Below are 25,945 nucleotides of genomic sequence, written 5' to 3'. Positions count from 1 at the left end.
GTATAGCAAGTCATCAACCTTTATCCAAGTAGGTGTCGTAAACGAGCGACAAAGACATCCTTCCAACAATAATCCAACTTCCGTTGGCTGCAACCTTAACAACATCCTAACTTTAACCTATGTGGTCACTCGCGTGTTACGATTTGGCTTTACCCTCGAATGGAGACTGCAATCATAAAAAGTCTGTCTCACTGCCACCTCATTGAACCTCCGGAAGCAGATTCCAACGCTGACGACGTCGTTGAGCTAACGTATCACCCCTAATCGCTGATTGCAGTGCGTGGCTTGCGATTGGTCCGAAGGCCACACTTCTGCAAAAGAAAGCTCACGACACACACATTACCACCTTGGCGATTGAGACGGACGAGAGTAAAGCAGTGCATGTCATAATTTCTCACAATCAAGCATCCGCCCGTCAACCAGCGTCTGCCTCATGGTCATCGTGCATGTGCGATCGACATTGTTCACACCTAAGCGACACAAGATATTCGATTACTCGCAGAAGCCCTTCATCGTATACTCGATGGATACGCACATACACATCTGTTGCCGCCGAAAGCACAATGATCCTGACTGGGGCACTACGACCTGGAGTCTTGACTTAATTGTGACCTAAATGCTCCGGAATCAATGCCTGCGCCACTATATATTGCTTGACAGTTGACCTGGCCACTTCACAAGGTCTGACTCAATATCTTAGTTAGAATGAACCAGGCTTGCCGCCACAAGCTTACAGGACGGCTACAATAGACACTCCTCATACAGCAACCTCATGCGTGATATTACTATCGGTTTCAGCGACTGTCTGACCGTCCCTCTCGCGCTCACGACTTGGGATTGGCAGCGTATCTGGCTACATTGACTGAAGCCAAGCAGTACGCTATCGAAGAAGCACGAGAGAAGAGGGAAACCGTTCAGTGCAATTTGCGTTCAGGAACACCAATCGTGCCCTCTTGGTTTGATCGGGATGACAGTCATCATACTTCTCGTCTTCAGTTCTGGACAGCCTAAAATCACGGGAAACAAGCTCAAGGATAGTATGATTGGTGCGGCACATACTCTGCTAGTCGGTATGGTGGCTATTGAAGCTAGCTATAGTATTGTCAGAGCGTTGAATTCAGGTTGGTCAATGGACGTGTAGGTCGGCACGAACTTCTGCGACTTCAGCCTTGGTACCCACAGGTCCCAATGAACCTGAACTTTTGTATGCAAGATGATGAACAGTGAGACATGATATTGCCGTGCACGTGCGCCTTAACTATCCACAAATAGCTCAAGGAATTAGCCATACGTGCTTCAGTACCAAATTCGAGTGGTTCTCGTTTGACTTCTCGTCTTCTTATAGAACGATGTATACGAATATAAAACAGAGCAAATTTGATGTCCTAGACTGAAGCTGAGATCAGAGGTAGAGCCTGATGAAATCGAGTCTTCCTCATTGATCTACTATAAAGCCTGTACTAAAGGCTTAGACTGATATCGTTTGTTCGAGACACAATGTAATTGCCATGGGGACATAGACGGCAGCACCACTCTGCCGACTCAATCAAGTTGAATCTGAGTTTCGCACTACCATTTTGTTAATCTTCGGATGATACAAGAGGCTAGACGTCTGGGTGGTAATAAGATTTTGCAGGACAGGCGCTACGCTGGCGGCAGATGGCCAACATGATTGGAGCGCACACTCGGTCCGATAATCGAAACTCTATCCCTCATGATTCCAGTCCTGCAGTCTATGCTATAAATTGTGCCCAATGTATGCGTTGTTTGGTCAGATCATTCCGCGGAACATTCTTCTTCGACATGATGTGTTGGGCGGGGCTTTCTAACACTCACAACATAATCTGCACACGGAGGTGTAAAGTAAGTGAGTATTCCGGGGATGTAAGCATCCGATTGGCAGATCCCACACAGTCGGAGCCGGCTCCTTCCAGAGTTCATATAGTGCATATCGTTCACCATGACCATACCGCGGGCCGGGCAAAACCGGATAGGATTAGCTATCAACAAACATCGCATGGCAATCTGGGTTTGTTCACGACATGCTCAAGCTCACGATCGATCAACCAGAAAGTCTACCCAGATACACTATTGGGCGAGCATTCCTTGTCGTTGCTGCTCTGAACGAAAATCAATCGGATCGAGACGTTTATGCCATGATGAGTCTTCCGCAGTAACCTTCGAGCATAGTGTTCCGACATAGCTTCCCAAGCTCCTTTCCAGATTACAAACAAGATTTATGAAAAAAATTGAGACATGACGTATGTCATGGAAGTGAAAGGAGAAAGTGATCTACCATCGTTCTCAAAGTAAGCCGAGGAGATCGCTCACGTAGGACACCTCTACGACGCACGCTAAACTCTCTTCCAGACCATCATCCGATGACATGACCAGAAAGAAAGACAGTGACATGCTAGCGACTGATCCATCAAGCGACGTTCATTACAACAATTTGTGCTCCGTCCTTATATAGTCAGGTCGAACCTGCCCTTGTGCTTCCAATTGCAGGTTCAGCTTGGACGGATTTTGACTGATAACCGAAATGCATGCACTGCTCCTCCCTCTACTTCTGGCCACTCTCCAGACCGGTGTCATAGCCGCCCCTGCGTCTGCATCCGATTCCACGGCCAGCGCTGAGGCTTCGCGGTCGTGGACTACCCCACCACCTGACTACTCGTCTATCTCCACCCCTTCCTCCAGGAAACGTACGGCTGCTCGTTCATCTCTTTCACAATCTGCCTACATCGGCAACGAAACTTACAGCAACGGTACCACCAGATCATTGACCTCTTGCGCAGCTAGTCTGAACGGAAGCATACCCTCTGCTCTCGGCTGGAAGTTCGACGGTAAAGTCAGACGTTACTACGTGGCTGCCGAGGAGGTAGAATGGAATTACGCTCCTACAGGATGGGATAACTGGCTGGGTGTGAGTGAATATGGATCCTTTCCACGATCAATCGCGATACTGAAACGATGTTCATAGGTTCCCTTGAACGATTCGATCCGCGCAAGACAAGCCGGTTACCTCGAGCATGGCACTGTGTGGACCAAAGCTCTGTACAGGGGTTTTACCGATGCAACGTTCACGCAGCTTAGTGAAGAACTTCCCTTTCAAGGCACTCTTGGTAGGTGGTTGTCCGTCAGGATCTTTAGCAGCATCTAATATCGAATAGGACCTACTCTGCGCGCTGAAGTTGGTGACCTGATCGAGATCTTATTTGTCAATAATCTGACTAGCCACTACGCTACAATGCACTCTATGGGTCTTTCATACACCAAGTTCAGCGAAGGTGCCGACTATCCCGACACTGGCTCGGGCACTCATGCCAAGATCCCCGAAGAAGATGCAGTACCACCAGTTGAGCCCGGAGTCGCACCAGGCGGCTGCGTCGTTTATAAGTGGATGGTTACAGACATCGCAGGTCCAAATTACGATGAGCCGGCAAGGACTCACAGCTATCACTCCTACGTCTCTATCCAGCAGGATACCAATGCTGGACTGATCGGTCCTACCATTATTTATGCCAAGGGGACCATGGACAAGGTCATGGCTGAATATCGCGAGATCCCGTTCCTTTTCAACATCTATGAAGAGGATACCTCTTTCCTTTCCGGTATCAACGCAAAAAAGCTCACTAACCAGACTATCAACAACCAGATCACGACGCTCTTCAATGCCAACAGCTCCATCTGGTACCCTCAGGAAGTCAACATCAACGGCGCTGGACAGTTCTCCTCTGCACCCTCATTCCGTAAGTTATAACATGTCCATCCCCCACTCTTCTCATCCTTCGATAATCGCTAACCACTGTAACATCTTTAGGTTCCATCAATGGCTACGTCTACTCTAATAACCCGGTCTTCGAGATGTGTCTCGGCGACAAGGTTTTGTGGTACGCCATGTCTTACGGCAGTGCCGCTCACGTCTTCCACATGCACGGAAACGCTTTCACTTGGGCAAAGGTTGGCCAGTATGCGATCGCTCTGGGTGATGGTGTTGGCAAGACATTAGTCATGGATGCTACCGGTCCGGGACTTTGGCAGGTTGTCTGCCATGTCGAGAGCCATTTGAGCGCAGGTATGGTAGCCAACTACAAAGTCTACAGCGACAACTGCCCATTGAAGCCCTTGGCAGAGTCTTGAGCTCCGTGTTCGAGCTGGCAATGGTTTGTTTGGCAGATCTGTACCGGTGGTGAGCTATAAAACACATAGTTCCTTGATATCTGGCCCGAACTCGCTTGGTAGAGATCTACTTGGCCTGTGTATGTTGATAGGGCATGTGTTTCATATTCGCCACTGGCGCCTCTGGTCCGTACCATTCCACTAGTGTATGAAGTGAAAGATTGTATCTCCAAGAGCCATCTGTAGATATCTCCAATTCAATGCCAAGATGGTCTCGGGAATATTTAGTCCCGACTTCAGCATGATTTGGTGGTTGTTCTTTTGCCTATGCATGTTGATGACGTTTTGTGGTTGGCTAAAACTCTTTGCAAGTCCGCTCAAGACGGTCATTAAGTATGGAGTCACGATTTGTCTATCAACGAGTAAGCTAAGGATCTGGAATATTGACCATGTTGTAGTACCGAGCTTGCATATGCAGATCTGAAGATGATTCTGAACGCGAATTAGTAGTCATAACAGAGATATGGTAGGACCGAAGAGGCTACGAGCACAAATTAAAGTGTAAGTCTCCTCCTATTGATGTCCATAAGGTTACGCGTACTAGGGGCGTTCGATATGTGACTACTCTCCTTATCTGCTATGGCCGGACTCTGGGATAGCACATGTCGTCTTTTACAGTCGTACAGCGGATACAAATGGGACAACCACTGCCTCCACACGCTCAATCTCTACTTCTTCTGTGTCAGACCTAGGTGGTCAATCTGACAACACTGTACCCTGAAGGTAAGAGACTTCGAAGCGCAACTGATAACGAAACAAGTCATGTTTCTGAGCAGGGAGAAGATCTGGTACACCGCAGTCGGCTCTCGAGAAGACCACTAAGGATAGCGATAGGTAAGTCAAAACTAGTGAGGCTACAGCTCGCGAACAAGTCGGAGTGTATTCACATATCCCGACCATCTCTTTGATGTTCATGTCTGATAACCGGGTCTACGATCGAGCCGTATGAGCCGGACAGAGAGACTGGACCAAGCACCAGATGCCGGATGCGGCGAAGGTATACGAAGATGGAGCTGAGCGGTGGCAATTTGGGCGACGGTCACTGGGCGGGTTGGCTCAATGGGACGTGAACGCTGAGGTGGCAGTTGCAGTGCAATCAGCCATGGAATTCGGTATAGAGACTGAAGGTTACTCATAGACTACAAGTATTGAATTTTCACCAGCCAATCTTGAAGAAACGCGTGGGATGCCCTCTGTCCATCATCTCCTCATCCTCAGAAGGTGTCACCTGTCGAATACCTTCGGCTCGTGACGATTGCCACAGCCCATCCAGTTCACATGGGCCTTCCAGGTTTCCCAAGCCCTCCGTTGTCACTGAACCCTTCTGCTGTACTGTGTCCTCCGACTCTCCGTACCACCACTCGGTGGACTTTTCTGACAGCCCCCAATCCATGGCTTGAGTGCTCATGGAAAGAAGCGCAGCGCCTGGTAGACTTCCGGCATTCTCGAGTGGCAGATGTTGAACAGAGCTTGAGGGCAAAGACTGGCTGTGTTGCTGGCTAATCGCTGTTGATACATGCGACTCGTCAGAAGAGGATGCTGCTGGCACATGATGCAACCGACGGGGTGCTGTCAAGGAATGCTCTCCTGTTGCTGATCTGGACGATAATTGAGGGATGTCTCCAGACCAATAAGCTTCTTCTTGTACCTGTGGCAAAGACTGGTTAGGCTGATCGCGCGAGTGGGAACCCCTCTGCAACTGAGTGGGCAGCGACTTTGGACGTTCCTGATACTGCTGCTCTGGACTTTCCACAATGGATTCATTGTCACATGGTACACCGTACTCCAGCTTCTCCGATACAGGCCGCTCATAGTCGTGGCGGGCCCAGTTCTCATTTACGAGTCCTGATAGATCCAATACTGCGAGTATGTTGTGTATAAGCGGTTTTCCGCCGTGCTCCATCAGTTTTGGGCCGGGCCATGCGTCCGCAGCAAGCAACTTGTAATACATGGTGTGTACGGCGGCCTCTAACTTTTGTTGCCGTATTTCTAACGCCTGCACAAGGCTGAGTATCGTCAGTACTTGTCTTGTCTCTAACAAGGATCTGGGCATCCTTACTGTTCGGGGAACATCTTTCGTTGAGACCTCTTGAAGTGTCCGTGGTGGCACACAGCATCGGCTAGTCTGCAATTCGTGCATGGTGTATTACCGGAGCATCTTGCTTTTTTGAGACGACAACGAGCACAAGCCTCAGAAGCTCGCGATGGTCCTCTCTCGCTATGTTCTGGATGCGACTGCTCTTGTATGGATTCCATCCGATCGAGACTGCGTGAATGTGGAAATGAACGTCAGGTCAATCTCGTGCACTCCTTATTCCAAGCTGGTCCCAGAAGTTCATATTTGAACCGCCACGTTGAGATCTCGCACCCGACATCGTACATGTGGTATCGGTCTGGCCATGCGTCCAGGTTGGATAACTTTCACCATCGTTTGTCGCTATCCGGCGGCTTTTGACGCCCGAACGCCCGTTCTTGCTTCATGAACGGCGTACGTATCATGTCGGACACGCGTTAGCCTAGCTACAAGGGCGTTTCTAATAGGCCTAGACGATGTGAATTTCGTCCCACATAGGTCTGAGAATCGCGCCCGCCCCCATCGATCTGGTTGATCGCTCGATTGCTGCGCACAAAATGATTTTGATTCGACGGCGCAAGGGCTGGGGTTGCTTACGTGGTTCCGAATTCTTCCGATCCTCTCGAAAGTGGATGTAGGAATGATCGTAATGCGGTCTAAGCTCCGATGAACCGCACACCAAGTTCAAGATCCCGTGGGGTTAGGCGTAGGACCCAACGACCATCTTGTGTGGACTATACAAGGGTACACAACTAAGTCCACGGTCGAGAACAGCTGGACACACTCGAGCCGCCAGACCCAGAACATATTCCGTTTAATAGTGACCAGAACTTAGTGACCGTAGGCTTTAGGATATCGGACGAAGTCGGTCTACACGATGGTCACTGCCGGACTACAGTACACTGAATGCTTCCTTTACAAAAATCTTCATTTGACAGCTATTACGAGAGACTGGCTAATACTGAATTCTTGTTGTCCCCGCCGACGATTACATCGTGTTGTCCTTGACAAGAATATCCCTTTGCAATTCGGAAAGACCTCTCAGACCACCTAGATGCATGTTCATGATGGTATCACCCATCAAACTGTTCAGAACATGTTTGACGCCGTCCTGTCCTCCAATAGCAAGGCCATATGCATACGGTCTGCCAACAAGCACGCACTTGGCACCCAAAGCGAGCGCCTTGATGATATCCGATCCACACCGAATGCCGCTGTCGAAGAAAATATCCAGCTTGTCACCAACAGCATCAACGATATGTGGCAACATTGTTAGAGATGCAATAGCGCCATCTTGCTGGCGACCGCCATGATTGCTGACCACAATACCAGCTAATCCTAGTTCTGCCGCCTTGCGAGCGTCAGCGACGGTTTGGATGCCCTTAAGCACAATAGGACCATCCCAATGCTGTTGCAGGAATTTGACATCTTCCCAAGTGTGGCTGTGGCCAGGGAAAACAATTTGGGTCCACTCCTTTGCTGCATCGCCGAATGTAGCGCCTTTCGTGATGCCGTACTCGTCCAGGTAGCCCCTACTGATGTCGTGCCCATGCTTCTCCTTGAATCTTCGCTGGAATACCGGATCTGTGAATCCAATCTCGACGCCAATGCGATCGGGGTGGATGAAAGGATTGTACCCGTGGTCCATGTCCGAAGGCCTCCAGCCGAGAACATATGTATCCAGCGTCACAAACAATGCTTTGTAGCCGCTGTCTTGGGCGCGCTTCAACAAACTCAGTGTTATATCGTCATGCTCTCTGCTTGGCCAGTATAGCTGGTACCACCGGACGGGCGCGGGCGCACTTGGTCTAGCTCCCGAGTCGTTCGCCGCAGCGACATCTTCAATCGAAGTGCTCGATGCCGTGGACAGGATGTAAGGAATACCAGTTTCGGCCGCGGCTTTGGTGGCTGCGACTTCACCTTCAGGGTGAAAAATCTTCTGTACGCCAATAGGTGCAATGGCCATGGGAAACGGAAGCTTCTGACCCAAAACCTCAACGCTGGTATCTGGATAGAGCTCATTGCCGATTGTATCCTTGCGCGAAGGCACAAGGCGACTGGGGCAAAGCGCATAACGCTTGAAAGACTCGAGATTGTTGTTGTAGGTACCGCTGGTGCCAGCGTTACCATGGACGTAACCCCAGCTGTTCGAGTCTAGGACCTCGTGGGCCTTACCTTCCCATTCAGTGGATTGGAAGGTGAAGGGAGGTTTGTGGGAAGTGAGGCCAGCTTGGTAGACTTGCTGTTCATACTGTACGGGGCCGGGGGTGGACATCTTGATCGACTAAGAGGGGTTCGATGGGACAATGCGAATTTTATGTACAAGCTCTACGAGCAGGTCGAGCTATTTATCTGTCGATTCGAGTTATTCTGACGTAGCACAGTAACATGTTCACAACACAAATCTGTTCGAAGCCGAATTATCCCGATCGCTTTCCCTTCAAGACGCCAAAGCGATGAGTCCCAGTCGTGACGTGCGCTTGGTGCTGTTTAGAGCTGCGACGCAAGTTTCTGGAGTTAGATCCGAAAACATCCGGCCCAAACATGGAAAAATCTGGGGATCGCTTTGTTCTTGCGGGTCGCGATGGCGTTTGTTTTGTCCCTCCCCGCTATTTTCGTCGGGCCGAAAACGCTTGTGATAGTCGTGTTTGCAACAGAATTAGGCTTCGCAAGCACAACTTTGGCTGATGGATGCGTGTGGCATCCCCGGCCCGCTGTACCACCGAACGCCACCAAAGTCAAAAAGATGATGAGTAGAAAAGCCTATAACGCTACCCGTCATGAGCTATCAAACTGCAAGCATTCATTCACGGATTTCGAAGTGAGGCATTTACAACAGGGTTAGCTTCCCGGTAGCAATCCAACAATAGAGTATCTGCTTATCGGCGCGAGGTCATGAATCGAGAGGAAAGGAACGCGTACGTGATAGCTCGTTTGCGGGCACTCGATATCATAACGTCCAGATGCCTTGCTGCTCTATTGGCTCATTCGCTGTTTCAGTGGTCTGAGACCTTGCACATCTTCGGACAGTACAGCTTGTAGGTGCAGTATACGAGGGGTAACACCATCGCATTCTATTCCTGATTCTGAGTCGTCGATGATGACTGGTCTAAGCACTAAACTATCTGCCCTAAGCTTTCTTGAGGGTTCTGTACTCAGCGTTCCACATTTGCTGCTTGATCCAGTCCTCGAGATCCTCATTGTTCTTGGGAATAGATTGTTCTTGAGTAAGACCCTCATCCTGAGCCTTTCTTATGACCGCGGCTGCGACTTTGACGCTGACCCTGCGTGCATCGGTCACGTCGGGAAGCAGTCCCTTCTTGTCATCTCTACGAGATGGCGCCTGTGATGCAAGTGCTTGAGTCGCTGCGACCAAGAGTGGAGTCGAGATGAGCTTCGTCCGGGACAGAATAGCTCCTAGGCCGATGCCTGGGTAGATCATGCTGTTGTTGCACTCGGCAATCACATGAGTCTCGCCGTCATGTTCGATGGGGTCGAAGGGTGAACCTGTAGATATCAGAGCCTTGCCATCAGTCCAATTGATCAGATCAACAGGCGCTGCCTCGTGCAGCTTTGTAGGGTTAGACAGAGGGAAAATGAGTGGGCGATCGGTGTGTTTGGCCATTTCCTTGACAACCTGTTCGGTGAAGATCTTTGGCTTTGTGGAACAGCCGATGAGAATGTGTGGCTTCACCTCGCGTACAACCGAAGCAAGATCTTTGGTGTCTTTACCTTTCCATTCGGACTCCTTGCGCGCGTACTGGTGCTGTGCATGCGTAAGATCGTCTTTCATCGAGTCCAGCAAGAGACCGGACTTGTCGAAGCACCAGAAATGTTCCAGAGCCTTTTCCTTCGGGAGTTTAGACTCGAGAGCTACGGCATCGGCAATCTGGTCCGCGATGCCAGTGCCAGCAGTTCCGGCTCCGACGATGAGAACACGCACGTCCTTGAGCGAGAGCTTGGCTACTTCCAATCCGGCGTAGATGGCTGCGAGAGTGACACAACCAGTGCCTTGGACATCGTCGTTAAAACAAGCAATCTTGGACGTGTATTTGTCTAGAATGCGACGAGCGTTCGAGATGCCAAAATCCTCGAAGTGGATATAGGCCTTAGGGTACTGCTCTTGGGCAATCGCGATAAATTTATCGACGAAATCATCGTATTTCTGTCCTCGGACTCGTGTGGACCGACGACCAAGGTAGAGATCATCCTTCAAGAACTTTTCATTGTTGGTTCCGCAGTCCAGAACAACTGGCAAAGTTCGATCGGGATGTATACCGGCACACAAAGTGTAGATGGCCAATTTGGCGACAGAGATGAGGATGGCGCCGACTCCTTGGTCACCGATGCCGAGGATCTGCTCGCCGTCGCTGACGACAATCACATCGATGTCGTCAGATGGAGCTTTTGCCTGGGACAGATTCTTGGCAATTTCATCCTGTTCGTCGATGTTGAGGAAGCAGCCCTCTGAACGACGAAATTGTCTCGAATAATTACTGATGGCAGCACCCTCGGTAGGTGTGTAGATAATGCTGAGCATCTCCTTGAGATGATCTTGAATCAGTCTGTAATACAGAACTTCATTCTGCTCTTTCAAGCTGGTCATGAAGCTGTTTTTTGCCAGGTCATCATCACCACATGAGCTGTATTGGGCGTAGGCACGTTGAGTCTGTTCGTCGATGGTCTGGATGCGGGAAGGAAGTAATCCGGTGAGTTCAAATGTTTCGCGCTCTTCCTTAGTGTGAGCACTACCTTTGTTGAAATGTGGGGTCGCCAGCAGCTCCACACCCTGTAGGAAACATTCCTGTTAGCGACGCAACCTCATTGGAACTGATTGGTGAGTAGAGCTGACCTTCAGCGGACAGCGCATGGAGTCCTCGAACTTCAAAGGAACATCGTCATGTTTGGAAGAACTCTTGTGTGCCATGATCGATGTGAGTGCAAGCGGTATTTTGTATGGATGAAGGTAGCAATTGTGAAGGTTTGCAAGCGAGATCTATGATTGAAAGGTGTGTACAAGGTCCAAATGCAGGATGCATGATACAGGATTTAAAGGAGCGGAAGTGAGGAACAGATCGTCAGGCGTACGCAACCGATCCGAGTCCTACCGAGGCTTTAGTGTTGCATGAACACGACGCAAATAGCGACTCGGGCGTGACGTGTACGATCCTTTTAGGTTCCACCATCACGAAGCTATTATCCTGTTTCAGCTCTCTCCACGTTCAGTTGTTCCACGGGCGACTGGCGTCCGCTCCACATTAGCACAACCAGTGTGGGAAAGCTTGCTGGCATGTAAGCTTTCCTCCGTACAGAGCCAAGGCTGCAGGCGTACTTGCCAAGTGATCGGACCATCTGGACATGGAATCTTTAGAGTTGCCGTTAACAACCGATCGACCCTGGAAATGAGACTTCCAGGTCGCAATCTGTCTAGTAAAACCACTCACCGATTCAGAAATTCTGATCAATCCCGACATTTCCCGGCCTCAACACATTTACCTACTGGTGAAGATTTGATATAGAGAAACAACTGTTTTCGCCGCGGGTTAGATTGCGGGATTTTCTCCGACCTGACTATCATTGAGAGCGAGGAACGAAAACGACATTATGGCCTCCGAACTACTCGCTCGAGCTAGCTTCAGATCGTTCCACGTTGTCTTGACTCGTCTTCAGTCGTTTCCACACATCTCCCATCTTTGACAAGCAATCAGCATTGCACCACAAACATTCCTGTACATTATTGACGCTAGGCCACCTCTCGACTCCGAGACGGATGACGATGGTCTCTCGACACGAAACAGATCGAGCACATGGATCCGATAGTATGGGCGCCCCGATCTCGATGGGCACATTCGATCCTCGCATGGAGAACCGCCTCCGAGATATCGAACAGCACATGCTTCCCACGCGTCGTGTGTCAGATGCAGAACCTGAAGGTACCGACGGTCAAGTCACTTGGGCGGGCAGATTGCGACAGTAAGGCCTCCCCGATGCATGCATCCCCCCCATTACTTCCAATGAATTGTACACTGACTCTAAGCTTGTTGGACAGTTTCACATGGGCCTGGTTCACTCTGACTATGGCCACTGGCGGCTTCGCTACACTTCTCAGTGTGCAACCCCACTCCTTCAGGGGACTGAAGACAATTGGAGCTGTGGTCTACATCTTTGACCTTGTGCTCTTTGTGTTCCTGGTTACTAGTATCTCTGCTCGCTTTGTCATGTACCCTGGGTCTCTGACTAAATCACTCAGACATCCTTCTGAAGCATTGTTCTTCCCAACATTCTGGCTGTCGTTGCCAACCATTATCGGTGGCATGAACAACTACGGCGTAGCCAAGACAGGTCCTTGGCTGATCGTGACTCTACGGGTCTCCTTTTGGCTATACTGTGCTTGTACTCTGCTGCTAGCTATCGGTCAATACTGCTACCTGTTCATGAACAAGACACTGCTCGTGAAAAGCATGACTCCCTCGTGGATCTTACCAATTTTCCCTGTGATGCTGACAGGCACCTTGGCTAGCATTCTGGCGTCGAACCAACCTCCAGATCAAAGACTACCGATGATTGTTGCTGGAGTAGCGGCGCAGGGTCTCGGTTGGACAGTGGCTGTTATGCTTTATTCTGTATGTTTAGTAAGGCTCTTCGAGTATGGCTTGCCGGTTCCTAATTCAAGGCCGGGTATGTTCATCTGCGTTGGGCCTCCTGGTTTTACAGCCCTAGCTATCATTGGTATGAGCAACGCACTCCCGGACAACTACGGTTATCTCGCGGCGCATGCCGGAGCCGCAACAGCACTGAGAGCGTTTGCCTTATTCACAGCAGTCTTTATCTGGATGATCGGGTTTTGGTGGTTCTGCATCGCCCTTATCAGTACAGTCCAGGGCTGTCGGAAGATGCGATTCACGCTCAACTGGTACGTCCTGCCAGATGCCAACCAGTATAGCAAGTGGTAGAAAGTCTGAAACTGATGAATACGACAGGTGGGCTATGGTCTTCCCAAATACTGGATTCACTATCAGCGTAATTGATATAGGGAATCAATTGGAAAGTCAGGGCATCCAGTGGGTGGGGAGTATCATGAGCATACTCATCTTCATCATGTGGTTGTTTGTTATCTGTTCTCACGCAAATGCTGTAAGATCAGGGAGAATCATGATGCACGGGCAAGATGAAGACGTAGGAGAGGACTAGCTTACTTAGTGCGAGAGTACAATCTAAGTCCCCAAGATTATGTGAACGATCATCTTTACGGGGACAAGAGCCAGCGTTGCACAAAGGGCTTGTTCTGCATCATTGCCAGGCCGACACGACTATCGTGTAAGATGCTAACCGCAATTGTCAATCGAGCTGTCTGTACATTACCTAGCCCATATCTTGTACGCTGGAATTTGCACAACCAATCGCAAATCCTACATCAGTCTTCTCTGCGCCACCAGTAGCTAGAATGCCTCCACCCGGTTAGTTGCAACTATTCTGTAATTCTATGCTCCAATGAGCTCGCTATATTCGAGCTGTCACCACCTTCCTGGCATATTTTCCAAATCCTCTCAAACTTCCACATCAGAGGTGATCGTTCTGCCTCTACGGTTTCGGCGAAGTCTTTGTCAACGGTGAACTGAAAACTGATCACTCCGGGGCATAATTCGGATGTCAGATCAACGAGAATGGCGAAGGATCGTACAAAGTCTAATTCAGATGAACGGGGATGTCAAGGACCCCAAAATATACATTGTTTTTGACTTGCGGCAGAGAGCGTGGTCATCTGTTACAACGAGCTTGAGTTCGCCAAGTTATGTAGATCTGCAGGACACCATTTGGTTGACTCTCTTCGTCATGGAATTCCAGCGTGGACTGAAGAAATGAGCATAGCGAAGGAAAAAGCGTGATGGAAGAGCTGATGTAAATTGGAATGCCAAGTCAGAGTTGCTTGTCTCGACCGAGTCATGAATGCAGAGACTGGTCGGTATCAAGCCAGTGCCGCATTCTGGGCTACCTTATCTCACAGAGAGACTATCGATCAAGACAGCTTGAAATTTATCCTATGATAAGCGATCTTTTGTGAGTGAAGCTTGGAATGCGAGGTCGAAAGAGGTGGTCGTTATAGACGGCATATGAATTTCCGAGTGTCTTCACCGGCAGACTTGCTACTGGATGGATCCGATGATCCACTGGATCCTGCCAAGCACCACTCTTCAGCACAGACGTCCTCAAATCACACTAACCAGTCTCCTACGCGTTGGAAACATTGACCAGACGACCTGTTCACTTTACAGTAAGACGCATGGCTGGTATACAAGAGATGGTCTGTCAGAACATGTCGGTCAAAAGAACGCGTCGTCCTCGTGATTCCGCTTCTACAACCTATCTAGGTTAGACGATTTCCTAGAAGAGCTCAATTTGGCTCTTGGCAAGATCCAGTGGATCATCGGATCCATCCAGTAGCAAGTCTGGGATTCCGACTCTTCAGTGGTGCAGATGCCCGGTCTGTGTTGCAAGACCAACGATGCTCGCCATCACTGTCAACGACGACCATCATCTGCTTCAGTCCAACTCTCTCAAGATGTATGTCAGGTCCAGAAGGATGACAAGCAACGACAATACTGGCACCGCGCAAAGGCCCAAACACATAGCACGTATCTGCGTAGAGTTGCGTCGGCCTTGGAAGCTGGCGATGATGTACGCAGATAGACAACGCTGTCGGCAGAGCGTAAAATCGCAAGCCTCGACCTAAGGGCGGTGCTTCTGCTTAGCTTCCACAGGCCTCGTGGGCCGTGTCAAGTTCCAAACATCTGATAGACCAACTGTCCCTGTTGAGCTGCCCCGAGATCTCCACTGTCCCACCGTCTTTGCTTTGTTTAGATATCAGTGAGTACGTAGATCATCATCCGCAACTCTCCCATAACCATAAGGGTAGTGAGGAGGGTTCAGAGTTGAGTTTGCTCAGCGCCGTGGTTACGGCTTTATTGTTTATTCTTCAAGTGCCTGAGCGCGCAAGTCTGTCTCTGATTGGCTCGGCGTCTGATCAATATGCTCGTGCAGATGCACATGATTGTGCGCTGGATGATTTAAAGCTTCGGAGGTGTACCTGTAAGCGAGCATGAAAGCCATGCTCAGACCCGGTGGCAGGATCGGGAAAATCCGGTCGCCGGGACCATTCGGAACGCATCCGTCGACAGCGTTGATACAACCATACAAGAAGATTTGGCGCTGGCAACGACTTTGCAGAGTAGAAGAAGTTCACTCGTCTGTAAGTATCAGACAGCACGAGAACCGCCCGGGAGTCGATCATCGTCGCTATCTGTCCTAGAGGCACACGCGAATGAGGCCAGACAGCAACTGTCAATCTTCTTATCAGACTGCCCCCTTGTCGGACCTTTGCCCCTGGATTGACTGAATCGCTCGAACTAAACTGCAACACCGGGAGGATCAACGAGCTTATCTCCGGTGGTGTATCCGCAGATCTTTGCTATTGCAGTCAACATGCTGGTGTGATCTGACGATGATAATGTCCAGGCACACAGGGGCCTGTCTTGTTCCAGATTGCTCTGAGGAGGACGGTAGTCTGTCCTCGACACGACTTGTTCCTCCTCTGGAGATGCACACAGTACTGAGCCGGAGGATTACCAAGAGATCGTTGACACCTGTCGCAAAGACAATTTTGAGGCTGATATCCCGAACACCAACCAATGCGGAATCACTGATGATCAAAGTGAAATGCGTTGCGAGTGACGTATGGTGACTGTCCGCTAGATTATTTGGAGTGTCGTTCCAGTCGACATCGGATTGATTAGACTCCAGTGTAATACCCATATATAGCGTTCATTGCGGCAGGGAAATATCGGGTCTTGAGATTTCAGCTTGCATACAAGAGGGACATCTCGGAGGCGCGGACCATTGAACAAGTAAGTCTCGTGCTCGGACTTGACCATCGCTCGTACTGAGATGTTCTGCAGGGCACAGTTTTACATGCTGATGCTAAGACCCGTGCCGTTATTCATCGACTGGGGAGGAAGGGGCGATCTCGAAACCACTTCACGATAAGGTGATTACGCGTTCCGCTCAGACAAAAGCATTCTGGCGGATTCAAACTGATGACCGATCGACTGATCAAACCCAGAATATTTGTTCTTGTGCTTCATACTCGAGAGTTTGGAGCTGTCGCCAGAATCAAGAATATATCCAAGATAAGCTGACGCAAACGTGGTTAAAAGTCTAACAGCCAATCGATCAACTCGACGAGGCAGAGCACCCGGTCAAATCACCATGAGCTGCGGGACTTTTCCATTCTCGACAGTTTGATCGGTAGTTTGCAACGTCATCCACAAATTTGAGCTGGGCCGAAAATTTTCATCGTGCTGACTTATATAAATATTCTTGTGTCAGCGGAACAAGCGGCGTGATACGCATATATTAGTCGAAGCACATTCTCACGATTAATTGCATATGTGGACATGTCAACCATACAGGAACAACCATCCAGGAGGAAGGACGCCAAGACTAGATCTCGAGCTTCCAAGGCTTGTGCTCGCTGTCGGATCAAAAAGGCGAAGTGCACCGGTGGATCACCATGTTCGAACTGCCAGGCTTCCGATGCTATCTGTCACTTCAGGGAGATCAAGTGGTCTAGAGGGAAGATGTTTCCTGCACAGTAAGAGTTATCATTTGCCCGAATAGGCAGCTCTAAGACTAATTCTATAAAGCCATGTGCATGAGTTGGAGGTACAGCAACACAAATTAGAAGCCGCAATACGCATCATGTACTTCAGATTACTTGCTGCAAGCTCGTGGCCCGCGCCGAGACTGATGGAGCATGATAATAAACCACTCATTCATGATGTACTTAGGGCGTTGGGCCTACTGGAAACATCGGATGCAGCAAAAGGTAATCAAGGTACAGACTTTTGTGAGGCTGGGAAGCCCATGTGCAGCTCTTCAGCAGGAGACGCGTCTATCATCACCAGCTTTGAGAATCAGTCTCCTAACCGCCCAGGATTGACTGTATCCCATTGCAAGAGATCTCACCGGTCCGGCAGACAGTCTCCACCATTGAAAGCGGCCTCATCTTCGATAGAACCACACTGGTTCGGAGGGACTCCTGAGTTATCCTCAAGAGCAACAACAGACTCAGATCTCTTGACAACACCACAACGAATCGATTGCGCGCCATTCGCACCCTCTTCTGGAGGGGACATGAGTTCAGAAATGAATGGGCTGCGAGATATACAACCACTAGTGTTAAGCTCTGCCCATCAAGAACCATATTCGGTCCTTGAATTTCCCCAAAGCGCTGCACGACCTCAAACGAACAATGGGTCCATAGGCTGGGAGTCTCTCAACAAGTCCACTATGTGGTTATATGGAGACTCGGAGAGCCGGGGAGAGCTGAACCATGCGGAGAGCTTGGAAGGACTAGAAGGGATGACAGATTTGGAAGATTTACGAAACTTTGAGATGGTAGAAGCCTTGGCCAGTTCGGGTGAGCTGGAAGGCTTCTGGGGTTCGTTAACTGCTTCATGCATCCCGCCTGGGCCATATATTGCGACACCTTGCGACAAGATGGATTGCTATATGCCTTTACAGTTCTTCAAGGTCGGTTAGTGATCCTTCCGCGGACATCATTCTGTATGGTCAAGCACGGAAGACAAACAACAGCCCATCCCACCTATACTCTCGATAACACGAATGCTCTACAGTCCTATGTGTAGCCATGCGCGAGTCGCTAGCTAATCTGAGAATATCTATCTGAGTTGAACGCAGGAATACCTGAGGATTTTTGCCTAATATACCTAATAGATAATGAGTGTATATAAATCGCTCACGACTTGTAAGAGTGAGCTCCCATGCTCACGGAGTGAGGGAGTGAGGATCGACCTTGCAGCTCTCGGGCCAAGGCCGTAAGCTGAAGCTGCGACCCTGTCCGTGTGGCTTGCTGGCTCACTCGCCAAGCGAGTGAGGTTCAAGTCGGCAGCAGTCGGTAGTGCACGAGCCAGTAGCCGGCACGCTTAACACTAGATTGCTACTCAGTATGACTACACATCACGTCCCTAGATTTTCGCTCACAGGTAGTGTAGGTTGGCAAATGTGGATAGTATCGATGTCTTCGGTCTATGACTATACCTAAACTAGTTATGATTGCGAAGTCCAGATCATGCTTAGAGATGTCACTGTCTAGCGTTATAACCTTGCCACGCGTCGACGGCCTTTTGCTTATAGGGGAAGCATATCAACAAACAAGAATAGCAATCATGCTTTTAATCTAGGACCATGCCTAGATTGGCTACCCTTGCGAGCGACAACGTTATATCTGCAGGCGCTAAAGTGGAGCCTGATGCTCTCGGCTTCGAAACCATCGGTAAGACGTAACCACATCGGGATTTGGTGCCCAACGGTTCTAGCACTAGTCGCATCCTGGGCGTCATATGTCAGATGCCATCAGACGCCGATAGATGTCTCTATCAGAATTGCATACTGCAGCGGTTCTTTGTTAGTAATATCCTGCCGAAGCGCTCTGCCATGGCATACAAAATCTTGGGCTTGCAGCATATTCAAGTCACATCCTCTTCCATGAATCATCTCCGCAGTCACTCTTTACACTATGTGGCCTGCTCTAATCTTGGCGGTCACCGCACTGGTCCAGATCTCCCCTCTCGCTCACGCTGCCCCCCCAAACGTCACTCTTGACTACGCTACGTACGAGGGTCTCTCGAACAAGCATGGTATCACCAGCTTCCTAGGTATGCGCTATGCGGCTGCGCCCATCGGAAACTATCGTTTCGCTGCGCCTCAAGATCCTGGCGTGGAAACTGCCACACAGCAAGCAACTCGTGTATGTGTGCTGTTCTCGATACATCCAATTCATCAGGATTGATCATGCTCATCTGTTTTAGTTCGGTAACGTTTGCATTGGGGTAAATCAAAGTCCTGGCACTCCCGTCATCGGCGGTTACACTTACGGTGAGGATTGCCTTTTCATTAGTGTATCATCGCCGACCAGGGCTGCAAACAGTTCTCTTCTTCCCGTGATCATCTGGATTACTGGTGGAGGTTATGCCATAGAAAGCAGCACCAATTTCGACTTTGATCAATTCATCAATGCTTCGAATGGCAGTGTAGTCGTCGCACAGATGAACTACAGAGTGGGAGCTCTCGGATTTCTCGCTGGCCAAGAAGTTCAGTCCGAAGGAGCTCTTAACGCGGGTCTTCTCGATCAGCGCAAAGCGTTGCAATGGGTTCGCAAGTATATCTCACAGGTCTGAACGCATCTAAATCATTGACACTACCAGAACTACGCTAATGGAAACAGTTTGGAGGTGACCCTGATCATGTTGTCATGGTTGGTGGTTCAGCTGGCGCTGGCTCGGTTGGCTTACACCTGACCGCCTACGGTGGCCGCAATGACAGCCTGTTCGTTGGGGCAGTCGGAGATGCTTTCTTCTACCCTACTGTCAACAACGCTACCTTCTCACAACATCAGTTCGACACCCTCGCCACTACCGTGGGATGCGGTTCAGCTTCTGACAAACTCGCATGTCTACGGAGCGTGGACATCAACGCCATACAACAAGGCGATATCAATGGAGCATACCCTAACCAGACTTTGGACTCACAGTATATTTGGACACCAGTCGTCGATGGCAACTTCATCCAGGATCTTCCACTACGCATGATTCAAAATGGTCAGTTTGTCAAAGTACCTTTGATTGTTGGTGATGTAACGGACGAGGGAACCCTGTTTGCAAATAATGCTCTTGATGCTCAAGAAGTGTCTAAGTTCATGTCTGCCAATTTCCCTCTACTTTCTTCCGACAACCTCACCACGATCAACAAGCTGTATCCACCGACCACTCTGTTCCCATTCCACAACCTTTACTTCTCTTCTTCGGCCGCCGCTTATGGTGAATCGAGCTTCAAATGTCCGGGTTATCTTATCGGGACTTCTATGGCTGCAGCTGGTCTTGCATCGAGTGTATGGCAGTACAATTTCAACCAGACCATACCCGCGATCGCCACTGCTGGATTCGGTGTGATGCACCAGTCAGACCTTGGTGCTCTGTTCGGTGGTTCCGTTGGATCGTCGACGGGATTCTTCGATCTGGCCGATAATGTCGAGAATGCAGTTCTCTTCGAGAGCTACAATGCTGGAAACAAGATGTCTTCCACTATCGCAATGGACTACCTCATATCATTTGTCCGCTCCCTAGACCCTAACACGTTCAAGGCTTCTGCGGCGCCTCGATGGAATGCCGCATTCGCTTCCCACTCTGCAGAGCAGATGAGAATCCAGGACATTGGTACTCAGATGGAGCAAATTTCAACAGATTTCATAGCTCGTTGCGCTTTCTGGACTGACCTTCTCTCACAGATTGGCCAGTGAACACTCATTTTATTCGAATTGGACTGAATTTGTTAGATTGTTTTGAGCTCGTGAAGAAGAATGTTGAACAATGGATATGTAGTGATGGTTACCATTGCGCACCGTAAGATGAAAATCGAATGCTCAATCTTTGACCACATCGCAACGACAACCTCAACAGACTGCTTTCAGGTTGTATGCAGCTGAAGGAGAAGAACATGATCCAGTGGAATGCCCCTATGGTGGAGAGTCACACTCCTGCATCGAGGAAGAAGCTGCAAAGACACTATTGTGTGAGCACAAGGTAGTCACAGAAGTATGGTCTGAGATACCCTTGCGCAACTTTGTACTGGATACAGTAACTAGCATTGGTCAGGATCGAGACTGGCTCAGGGACAGCTCATACCCCTTGCGAAATGAGGCAGACTGGCATCTATGTTGACATGGTCGACACCCGGATGATTCCACAACGGCAGGCGCATACTGAAGTGCTATGTGCTTCTCCGCGTGCTTGAAGCCAACAGCAGTAGATATGACAGCTCGGCAGCGTCTGACGATGAAACTTTTCTTCGGCAGGACTCGGGAGGAGTGGAGTAGACTTATCGTGAGAACTCGGGATTTTATTTTCCTTATGTCGGGCCGATCGGGCTAGTTCACTTGAACGAGTACTCAATGCTCAAAGTTTTGCAACATGATGCACCACAATGTGTTGAGTCCACGCTCCACGCACCACACTCCATGGAACAACCGTCTAAGGATGGAACTCCCGATTATACTCGAATGCCCATCCGCGATACCGACACCTAGCGAAGTAATATCCTCGATGCTCAGGTTTTTGTGTCAGGAGTGATCTCTGCCTGTTGAGGCTAGAGGAACCTGAGCATGTGAAGGATTGCACATGTATCACTCATTTGGAGTGAGAGGCTGACGTTGATGAACCTTGGCCCTCGTATCGAGTCTGTACATCAGCAACGCCTGCCTCGATTAACTTTCTTGTTGGCCTTTTGCGATACCTCCGGCTCGAATTCGCCATCGGGATATGTTGGAAGGTACACGTCATTAGCCATCACGGCGCGAATACTCGGATGGATGACGAGAAAGAGTGTACGCAAAAATCAACCACCAGCCAGACCCAACCCGCACTGGAGGTTCAACATATATCATCCCTCTCATGGGAATCAATCAATAACCAGCGAAACGTATGAGCCTTCGAAGCATTCGTCACCATGCCGCTTGTAAAGATCGACGTGATCAAGAACGTCCGTACGCTGGGAGAGATCCAGCATCTAGCAGACGTGATTCAAACAGTATTGTTGAATACGTTCGCAGCTCCTCCTCGAGACCGATACCAAGTAAGCTTTCTTTCTCTACTTGCCTGGTTCTCGCGCTATTTATCAAGCATGAACTGACATGCCTCAGATTATAACCCAACATGAACCCTATGAGATGATCTTCGAAGATACTGGGCTGTCCATTCCACGTACCGAAAAGCTGGTTCTCATCCAGATTTTCCAGCAGGGAAGAAGCACGGAGCAGAAACAAGCTTTCTATGCGGCATTGGCTGAGCGACTGGGAAAAGAGTGCTGCGTTCCAAAGACGGACTTGGTAGTCACTGTTTCCGCAAACACGAAAGATGATTGGAGTTTTGGGCTCGGGAGAGCGCAGTTCGTGACTGGAGACTTGTAGTGATGGAGAGCAGGAGGAGAGAAAGACATGTCTGGACGATCTGTCAAAAAGTCATAGACTGAAAATTGTCTGCTAAGTCGTACTACGGATTGCGGAGATGGTTTCGTTGCTCGCAATAGTCGACACACTTGGTGTTCGGCGAGCCAAGCACATTAACCCCCACTTTGCGTTTCATATAAACCGAACACAACACAGATCAATGCCTACCACCAAATTCCTTGCATCTCGTGATGGAAGTCAAAGCAGCCTTACACGATGTAGCAATCCGATACGAACTGAAGATACTCCAGGAATACTCATCCTTGTTCTCAAGCCACCTATGCTTACTATTAACCGACCATACTTTCTACCACATCTTGGGCAACATTGTCGCACTAGATCTTCTCACCGGCAGACTTCCCAGCAGATGTCTGCGCTAACACAGTGATCACCAGCCTAGATCTTCGCCAACGAGGAAGCCGTATCGTCCCGCAAACACAACAGACAACAATTCGCACCCAAAGTCTCCAGGCTGTGAAAGTCATCCTAGATGGAATCTTGACGCTTTCTACATAATATCGCGCTTAGTGTGCTACGCCTATACAAGTGTTGACTTGTCGTACAAAGATTATGCCGTACGTGGACTGCGCTTCGCAACTATTTCATTCTAAGAGTTTCGTCGTCGTGTTCGTTAGGGCGATTAGCCGATATGCTTCGGTCTCGTGGTTGAACTATTTTTAGGCGGTGTTCGTAGTATTGTCGTTACTGACAACCTGGATCTCAGTAGGCGGTATATGTACTCTAGGTAGGCGCTAAACGGGTGTACTAGGGCTTCTCCAACACGTCGCTGCAGGCCTGCATGGGTAAATGAGTGATTTTCTTTTCAGTGCTGCATGCTCCGTGTGAGTCATGTATGTACCGTTCATGAAACTTGTCCAACATCGATGGCATATATATCAGATCTTCTCGTTGTAGAGATGGTCCGATTTCGACATCGGGACCTCGTCGACGGGATTCAAGGGCCTGTACCTGGCGTACTTAACAGTACCCATGACAGAAGGACTCTCCTTGAACATAATGTCTAGCTCTTCCAAAGAACGTCCCTTGGTCTCGGGGTCTAGAAGTACAAGATTAGCAGGGGAACAACAGAAGCACTGGAGGTGTATGGCCTACAAAGAAAGTAGACCGTGACAGGAATACATGCACCGATACATGCGTAGACGATGTAGTATCTGTAGCCGATGTCGTTGATGGCCACTGGCGTGATCATGGCAACTGCGAAATTCCACAACCAATGGTTAGCAGTGGAGATGGATGCCATAGCAACACGCAGTCTGATAGGCGCGACCTCGGTACAGTAGAGGAAGTTAGCACCGAGAAAACCGATAGGGGTGAAGAAACAGAAGAGGTATATGAAAAAGGCGGCGGCAATGGATGCACCATAGTTGGAGTGAGGGTAAGAGGTTGCAACTGCAAGAGCCAGCATGCAGCAGGCCATACCAGCTCCAGAAACCATGAAGCAGACACGGCGACCGAACCGATCGATACAGAAGAAGGCAACGAAACAAGACAGGAATTTCCATGTCAGAGTACCAGCGGACAAGAGCTTGGAATTATAGCTGGTCATGCCAAGGCCTTGCTGGAAGATGACGGACGCATATACGGAGATAAGGTTAGTTCCAGACATCTGTTGGAAGAATTGGAGCAGAATGCAAAGACCGAATCGATAAGCGAGCTTGTCCTCGCCCATTGTGAACAGATCCCTGAAAGACGCGGCCTTGGCGGAGGATTCCTCGAGAGATATCTCGATGCCGACACACTCTGCTTCAATTTCGGGAGCATCGATGGGAAGACCCTTGAGAGCAGCCAAATTCTTACGAGCTTCCTGGCCATGGCCTTTGGCGAGAAGCCAACGAGGTGACTCTGGGAAAAACCAAATGGAGAACAGAACGACAAGCGAGAAGAGCAGAGAGATAGCGATAGGAGTGCGGAAGGTAACAGGCCCGCCCTTTTTGATAGTGAAGAAACCAAAATCGATCCAGGACTCGAGGGTGTAACCAAGCTTTAGGGTTAGGGTTAGGCAACATTCCATTCCTTTCTATATAGCTACATTCTGCTCTTAAATTAAGGTATACACATGAGATAAGGAAAAGTAGGTAAGGAAAAACCTCCAGAAATATATATAAGAGATGTATTATAAGGCTAGGTCATTAGTTAATGCCATAGCCCATCCAGTTTCTTGCTCGGAGGCGGATAAGGAGGACCGAGATGTATTTATCTAGCCATTCAGCAGTGCTAGGAGTAAAGGACCTCTATAACTCCTTATAGGTCTGTAAGGTATCTTTTCCAAGCAGTCCGCCTTAGCTAAGGATAAATGGCTTAAATGCCTGGCCAAGTACTCGGTATTTATTCCTTTTAACTTGTTCTTCCGTTGCAAGGGTTACATATGGATCTGCCTTTACTTGTTCCTTTGTAAGAGAGATTATTAATATGTCTAGGTGTAGGGTTCCTTTTAGATTGTCAATCCTAATGTCTGTACGGATGTCTCTATAGTCGCCTCTTGGTTCGAGGAAGACTTTGTTGTCTAGGTTGGTCCGTAGGGCTGTTGCAAGGGCTTAGCAGATCTTGTCGTGTTTTACTACCGTTTGTCTTGTCCTTGCACGGCATGCATCCTCGTGTCCAAAAGTGTAGGCTCTATTGCAGTGTCTACAAATGTCCTGTTCCTCTTCTGGAGTAGTTAGTAGGCGGATACAGAGGGCGGCCGCGACGTCCATGTCCGCTAGGAGTAGGGGCTGCGAAGTTAGGAGGGCTATAAGCCATCGTCGGCCTAGGTAGGCGGCGTTCTCCATCCGAACAGCATCTTACATTAGAGATAGTTTCTATTAGATTCTGGCTAGTCGGGCCTTATAAAGCTTGTCCATTGCAGTGCGGTAGATCGTCCTAGCTAGGCCTGTGCTTGTAGGGTTGATCTGTTAATGTTCCATTAGGAACTAGGGGTCTTGCTATGCGGATTGGCCGAGGAAGTAGGCTAGGCTATGCTGTGTTAGGTGGGTTGCTCTAGTTCTACTCCTTCCCCGATCCTGCTATAGGTTGTCTTGGTTTTGTTACAGGTCGTCCTGGTCTTGTTACAGGTCGTCCTAGTCTTGTCGCCGCTCGTCCTGCTCCTATTGCTGGTCATCTTGGTCCCGTCGCGGGTCATCCTAGTCTTGTTGTAGATTGTCCTGGCCCTGTTGCAAGTCGTCCTGGTCCTGTTATAAGTCGTCCTGGTCTTGTTGCAAGTCATCTTGTTCCGTTAGGTCTTCGGGCTGAGGAGCCGTCTGGCTTGGCGAAGGCGATGGCTCTCGCGGTAGTCTCCAGAATAGCTTTGCTGGTAGGAACCTCTATAAGGTGATGTCTGCAATGGTCCGTAAGTTCTGGTATGCTAAGCTAGCCGTTTCTGCGTAGAGGGTGATGCCTAGTCCTCCAAGCCTTGTAGGTAGCGCTACGAGGGTTTTAGGGTTTTTAGGGTTTTTTTGGGTTTAGGGTTAGGGTTAGAAAAGACTTCTATTCTGGCTCTACTTAAGCTATACTTGCTCATCTAATTACCTAGGGTCTTTGGATTATATAAAGGAGAGAAGAAAAGAGGTAACATAGGAAAGTTAGACGTATACTAGTCTATCCCATACCCTAGC

General features: G+C 49.3%; 11 protein-coding genes across 11 annotated transcripts; 6 read left to right on the top strand and 5 right to left on the bottom strand.

The window, feature by feature from the left end:
• Nucleotides 1–831: 831 nt before the first annotated feature.
• M436DRAFT_59214 (uncharacterized protein) lies at nt 832–1,011 on the top strand (the record flags this gene model as incomplete). The annotated part of the gene is made up of 1 exon (XM_013566806.1): nt 832–1,011. A coding segment is annotated over one exon (180 nt), but the record flags the coding sequence as incomplete, so codon positions are not given.
• A 1,801-nt stretch (nt 1,012–2,812) lies between these two features.
• M436DRAFT_32035 (Cupredoxin) lies at nt 2,813–4,131 on the top strand (the record flags this gene model as incomplete). Its single annotated transcript, XM_013566805.1, has 4 exons — nt 2,813–2,926; nt 2,984–3,125; nt 3,174–3,752; nt 3,824–4,131. Coding segments are annotated over 4 exons (1,143 nt in total), but the record flags the coding sequence as incomplete, so codon positions are not given.
• Nucleotides 4,132–5,860: 1,729 nt separating this feature from the next.
• On the bottom strand, nt 5,861–6,438 carry M436DRAFT_59198 (uncharacterized protein; the record flags this gene model as incomplete). Its single annotated transcript, XM_013566804.1, has 2 exons — nt 5,861–6,188; nt 6,242–6,438. Coding segments are annotated over 2 exons (525 nt in total), but the record flags the coding sequence as incomplete, so codon positions are not given.
• An 806-nt stretch (nt 6,439–7,244) lies between these two features.
• Nucleotides 7,245–8,531, bottom strand: M436DRAFT_59211 (L-lactate dehydrogenase; the record flags this gene model as incomplete). The annotated part of the gene is made up of 1 exon (XM_013566803.1): nt 7,245–8,531. One exon carries the CDS (start codon nt 8,529–8,531, stop codon nt 7,245–7,247), a length of 1,287 nt encoding a protein of 428 aa, XP_013422257.1.
• An 855-nt stretch (nt 8,532–9,386) lies between these two features.
• M436DRAFT_86700 (uncharacterized protein) lies at nt 9,387–11,183 on the bottom strand (the record flags this gene model as incomplete). Its single annotated transcript, XM_013566802.1, has 2 exons — nt 9,387–11,045; nt 11,109–11,183. The coding sequence occupies 2 exons, from the start codon at nt 11,181–11,183 to the stop codon at nt 9,387–9,389; spliced, it is 1,734 nt and encodes a 577-aa protein (XP_013422256.1).
• Nucleotides 11,184–12,149: 966 nt separating this feature from the next.
• On the top strand, nt 12,150–13,447 carry M436DRAFT_77158 (uncharacterized protein; the record flags this gene model as incomplete). The annotated part of the gene is made up of 3 exons (XM_013566801.1): nt 12,150–12,229; nt 12,306–13,169; nt 13,237–13,447. The coding sequence occupies 3 exons, from the start codon at nt 12,150–12,152 to the stop codon at nt 13,445–13,447; spliced, it is 1,155 nt and encodes a 384-aa protein (XP_013422255.1).
• Nucleotides 13,448–16,707: 3,260 nt separating this feature from the next.
• M436DRAFT_59215 (uncharacterized protein) lies at nt 16,708–17,128 on the top strand (the record flags this gene model as incomplete). The annotated part of the gene is made up of 2 exons (XM_013566800.1): nt 16,708–16,904; nt 16,957–17,128. Coding segments are annotated over 2 exons (369 nt in total), but the record flags the coding sequence as incomplete, so codon positions are not given.
• A 1,723-nt stretch (nt 17,129–18,851) lies between these two features.
• On the top strand, nt 18,852–20,630 carry M436DRAFT_68469 (triacylglycerol lipase-like protein; the record flags this gene model as incomplete). Its single annotated transcript, XM_013566799.1, has 3 exons — nt 18,852–19,082; nt 19,144–19,506; nt 19,560–20,630. 3 exons carry the CDS (start codon nt 18,852–18,854, stop codon nt 20,628–20,630), a joined length of 1,665 nt encoding a protein of 554 aa, XP_013422253.1.
• A 1,205-nt stretch (nt 20,631–21,835) lies between these two features.
• Nucleotides 21,836–22,295, top strand: M436DRAFT_77156 (4-oxalocrotonate tautomerase; the record flags this gene model as incomplete). The annotated part of the gene is made up of 2 exons (XM_013566798.1): nt 21,836–21,961; nt 22,029–22,295. The coding sequence occupies 2 exons, from the start codon at nt 21,836–21,838 to the stop codon at nt 22,293–22,295; spliced, it is 393 nt and encodes a 130-aa protein (XP_013422252.1).
• A 935-nt stretch (nt 22,296–23,230) lies between these two features.
• M436DRAFT_59218 (MFS general substrate transporter) lies at nt 23,231–24,366 on the bottom strand (the record flags this gene model as incomplete). Its single annotated transcript, XM_013566797.1, has 2 exons — nt 23,231–23,391; nt 23,448–24,366. The coding sequence occupies 2 exons, from the start codon at nt 24,364–24,366 to the stop codon at nt 23,231–23,233; spliced, it is 1,080 nt and encodes a 359-aa protein (XP_013422251.1).
• Nucleotides 24,367–24,889: 523 nt separating this feature from the next.
• On the bottom strand, nt 24,890–25,123 carry M436DRAFT_59201 (uncharacterized protein; the record flags this gene model as incomplete). Its single annotated transcript, XM_013566796.1, has 1 exon — nt 24,890–25,123. One exon carries the CDS (start codon nt 25,121–25,123, stop codon nt 24,890–24,892), a length of 234 nt encoding a protein of 77 aa, XP_013422250.1.
• Nucleotides 25,124–25,945: the final 822 nt, after the last annotated feature.

Source organism: Aureobasidium namibiae (genome assembly GCF_000721765.1).
Source record: "Aureobasidium namibiae CBS 147.97 unplaced genomic scaffold scaffold_40, whole genome shotgun sequence".
Lineage (NCBI taxonomy): Eukaryota > Fungi > Ascomycota > Dothideomycetes > Dothideales > Saccotheciaceae > Aureobasidium > Aureobasidium namibiae.
This window is presented reverse-complemented; position numbering and strand designations above follow the sequence as displayed.